Source organism: Quercus suber, unplaced genomic scaffold, assembly GCF_002906115.3.
Source record: "Quercus suber isolate HL8 unplaced genomic scaffold, Cork oak 2.0 scaffold_2, whole genome shotgun sequence".
Taxonomy (NCBI): domain Eukaryota; kingdom Viridiplantae; phylum Streptophyta; class Magnoliopsida; order Fagales; family Fagaceae; genus Quercus; species Quercus suber.
The window spans coordinates 2,182,517-2,187,426 of NW_027069469.1; the positions used below are offsets into that span (position 1 = coordinate 2,182,517).

Below are 4,910 nucleotides of genomic sequence, written 5' to 3' on the forward strand. Positions count from 1 at the left end.
ACCAAACAAGTACTCTATGCAAATGATGAATATGTATTGAGAGAGTGGGCCGTCTTGTCAGATTGCTCGAGAAAATTGGAAGAAATTCAATCTTTTACCGTTCACTAAAATACCAAGACTAGAGGATGACACACGAGACATGATAAACTTTATCTAAGGCAAAGGAAAACCAAAAAAAAAAAATTGATAAGCTATGCATAATGAAGCTCAATCCAACCGATCGTAATCTTTTTTTAAGATCAATTTTTAGTGACATATTGCCCTGTTTGGCCTTGGAGGTATTCATGCGGAGAGGACATCAACCATACCTTTCCTAAGTTTATTTGTAGAGTGCAAGTATGTATAGAAGGTATAGGATGAACTTTCAAAGTATATACTGTAAAGCTCATAAATTAATTCGTCACCAACTCTCTAATTTTGGGCTAAGTGTGGGTTCAATTACCCGAACATATTAGTGAAAAAAAAAAAAAAAAGTAGCCAATATGGCCCCATTCACTATATATTAATTTCATCCACTAAAATACTTCTTAAAATACCGAAAAAACCAACTCCTATGATGTCAATTGGGACCCCCCAAAACCCATTCTGAGAATACAGGTGGCTTTCCCTCAAAAACACAATGGCCTTCAGGTACTATTCCATGAAACAGTGAATCCTTGTATACTCTGCTACAAAATCCAATGCCTTAGAAGCCATAGAAGCCTAGGAGCCCTCTCTATTTCCCAGATTCAAGTTTTAGTGCTTGAATTAAATAATAAGCAAGCCCAGCATATTCTTTCTCAATTACAATCTTCTCTTACTATACTTTTATGACTTTTTGTAAGTCAAATTATGTCCCTTCTAGTCATAGATGCTATAGAAAAACTATAGAAAATCAAATACATATAACAATTTAATATAGAGGGTTAAGTTATCCTATGTACTAAAAAATAGTGTTATAATATAATTTGAAAGTTACCTAGGGGTCCCAAAGAGAATCATTTTGCATATCTTCCCACTCATTATCTTCAATGTCATTGGAGAACGTCATAGACTCTTCCATTGCCATTTGCATCCACATCTTGCTGGGTGAGTCAAGAGGGAACTCGTTAATGGCCTCAATCTGGCTAGGAGAGAGCCTCAACGTTACCGGTGCCATGTTCGAGCTAGACCCTCCTCCAACCTCAGCCACTCCTGCAGAGCCTCGAAGCCTTAAGGCTGCTTCATGAGCCGCCATGCGTATGTGTTCAGAATTAGAGCTAGCAGGGCGAGGGAGGCTAGGAACCAATTCAGGAAAGTTGAGACGTGCCTCATGTCCCCTAAAGTGTAACGTAGCAACATCATAAGCAGCAGCAGCCATTTCAGGTGTCTCAAAGCTCCCCAACCAAATTCTTGTTTTCTTGCCTGGCTCACGAATCTCAGACACCCATTTGCCCCATTTCCTCTTCCGGACTCCTCTGTAGCTAGACGATGCAGCACCATGGCTAGTACTGCTTGTGTTACCGCTACTATTTGGCTCTTCTTCCATCCACTCAACTCAAGTTGCTAGAAAGCTATATTATTGTTTAGTTCAAGTAAATGCCCTGGTGAATGATAGTGTAATCTGGTTATAAGTATTTATAGATGTGGAATTATGCGATTTGACTGAAACGTGGTGAATTAACATGGACTGAGGTGAGCTTCCACGTAGTTGCACCATTGAAAATGATGTGAATATGTGCATGGTTACAACTTTCTTCATGTTAATTTGCTTAAACCCAAAAAAGAAAACAAAATAATAATAAAAGATAAAAGTATTTGAAGGAACCAAAATTTCTAAAAAGGACCAGTTATAGCATGCCGAGTTAATTCATTTTGAATATTTATTTGGTGATTGAAGAATTAAAGTTGTATGGAATTTGTAGCAGGACCAATAAGATAAAAACAGAGGGACATAGTGTTTCCTATTTAGAACGCGGTTTCTCTGCAGGTGGCATTAAAAAGTTTGGACCCACTAATCCTACGTTTGGAGCTGAATCTTAGATCAGTCTAGAGATAAAGATTTGTTAGGTTATAAGAATTAAAAACTAATGTAATAGAACTTTATTTTGTAATATTGGCAAATCATGATCAAAACGTTTTAGTCTTATTTAGACTTGCTCAAAGTATATGCTTTTTATGTAAAGTTGGAATCGAGTTGCTGCAAGATTTACTGTGTGTATCTGCCTGACTCGATTAATCGAGAATTAGACTTGACTGATCGAAAGTCGAGCAAACTATTTTTTTTGCAGAATTTCCAACTCAGCCCAAGCTCGTTTGACGTGTTGGGTTTTATGTTTTACTCTAAGTATAAATGGGAAAACCTTAGCCACGTTTTGAGGATACTCTTTATGCTGTGTGTGTGAATCTTCTGTGAGGTATTTGCCTTCACACATATTTAGGGTTTCCAAAATTCAAGATTATGTCAAGAACTTGGTGATTATTCAGTTGTAGATTCATTAGCATAAAGATACACAAGCGGGAGTGCTTGTACTTGCTAGGAATCCAAGAAAGAAGTAGTCTGTGGACTCGGAGCTATCATAGGGTCGCAGTAGTAAGTTTCCTACTCGAGGTAGCAATATGATGTTAGTGGTCTAAGTCGCTATTGTGTAAACTTCAATTCTTTCATAGTAAATTCAGTTTTACCTTGAGGATAGCTAGATTAAATCCTCTTCAGGTTTTTTACCAGTTTAATTTTTCTAGGTCATCATATCTTTGTGTTCTTTATTTTCTGCAATTTACATTGATATGATATGTTTGTGCTAACCTAGATCTGATAATTTGACTAAGTAATCACTTGGCTAATTAACTAGGTTAATCTGGTTGTGTTTTGAGGTGATCTAAAAACGTAAAAAATTGTTGTACAGTTTTCTTTTAGAAAAAGTCCATTTTTCTTGGGCATAAAATCAAAGCATGAAGAATATGAAAATGACGTTATCATCATAGATTTATGAGATCCTGAACAGGATCTGATAAATGACAAATAAAAAAGGAGTTGGATAAGGAATCACAAAAGTACAAATAGAATAAAGTCCTAGATAACATTCTATAATAATTAATGGATTGTTAAAAAAAATGTTTTTTTTTCTTCGAAGAAATAGTAATATTTATTAAAACACACAAACATAAAGTTATAAAAACTAAAATTTTAACACACACAACTAATGTAAGATAAATATTTCTATTTTTTATTTTTTTTAGGAAACAATAATACTTATTAAAACATACACAAATACAGAAGTAGTGTATAGAGCATTTTAAATAGACTTAGAATATATTATATAATCAAGATTGTTAAAGAGTTGGTTATAATATATTTGTCTAAGGGACAAAATGAAGTTAATATGTTAGAAATATTAAAAATTTTATTGATGATTAGAACATATCTAATCGTAAAAGAGTAATTCAATATTTAATAATTATGTTGTTGAAGTAGTATTTAATACAATTTATAGCATTTATGGTATAATTCTTCCTTCATATCATTTTCAAATTAAAATATCACAATATTTTTTTGCCCCTTGAATATTTAATAATATCCTATATTTTATATTGATATTGTATAGCTAATTTTCTTTTTAAATCATCTACTTTAATTTCCTTCAAAAATAATAGTTATTTATTTATGTCATTATAGATATAGAACTACTTAACTAATGCGCTATAGCTAATAATATCATATTCATATATCTTTCACAACTCCCTTTTTACAATTTAGTGTTTTATTATAGATATCACCAAATGTGAAATTGGGTTTCCTAAAAACTTGTAATTGAAATATTATAACATTGGTATTTGTATTTTATGTGAGTGTATTATTATTAATATTTTGTGTAAGTTAATGGTAGATCACTACTTGGTGAGCTACATATATTAAATTAGTATATTAATTCACATTTGTATGAATACGTAGAATTAATGAACTTGTAATTTTTGATGTGTTGTTAGTGGAGCACTAGAGCAGGAATTCTCAAGATAGATTATTATTTAAATAAGTTCTTAAATCTTAACTCAAATTTTTATATCACTATATATAATTTTGGAACCCCTTGAAAAAAGAAATTGGCTTTGCTATTATGATTATTTTGTGTGGAGTAACATTAATGGACCATACAACCAATCCCATAAGGTACAAGTGCGAGTAAAGAAAAATGTATTTTATATATCGGGTAGATAAATTTATATGAAATATTATCCTCACACACGATTGTGCATGGGATGCGAATCATGGGATCCAGCTGATATCGCCAAAGCTAAAAAATTGTCCCCATACGAGGCCTCATGTTATTGCCTCGGAACTCACAAAGTCAATTGTGCTTGAAAGTTCCTAAACTGTGAAAAAGGGTAATGATTTATGCGTTTGAATCTTTTTTTGTCAACAACAATTCTAGCTTTTACAATTCTAGCTTTTACAGTAACAGTCCTTTAAAAATGATCAAAGACATTGTACTCGAATGGTATGGTAGAGATTATTGAGGTAGTAATTTTTTTTTTTTTTTTTTTTGAAAAGTGATTTTTTGGGTTTGTCAAAATTCAGAAAGTGATTTAAATTAAAAAATAAAAAAAAAATAAAGACTCGTCATTGAGCCCCTTGCCCTTATTGCTGTCTATAGAACGGGTAAGTCTACAATTGATTTGGATCACCTTAGATATAATATATCCAACACGGAAATTTCAGGAATTAATGTTTGAAAATCAAGATCAATATTAAAGTAGATCACTTTATATGTGATTTTCTCCAAGGGAATATCTCTAACTACCCTTCTCCCAACGCTTAAGAACATTGGTCTTCACTTTGTGGTTTTAGCCTTGTAGGTCATGTGAATTAGGTCCGTTTGATTTTGCAATGTTTTGGAAAGAAAAAGTTTTGTTGAACACTTTTTCTTTTTAGAAAACAGCTTTTTGAGTTCTTT

General features: G+C 32.5%; 1 protein-coding gene across 1 annotated transcript; it reads right to left on the reverse strand.

The window, feature by feature from the left end:
- Window positions 1-463: 463 nt before the first annotated feature.
- LOC112021105 (ethylene-responsive transcription factor ERF021) lies at window positions 464-1,558 on the reverse strand. Its single transcript, XM_065766104.1, has one exon. The coding sequence runs from the start codon at window positions 1,505-1,507 to the stop codon at window positions 959-961; it is 549 nt and encodes a 182-aa protein (XP_065622176.1). The 5' UTR covers window positions 1,508-1,558; the 3' UTR covers window positions 464-958.
- Window positions 1,559-4,910: the final 3,352 nt, after the last annotated feature.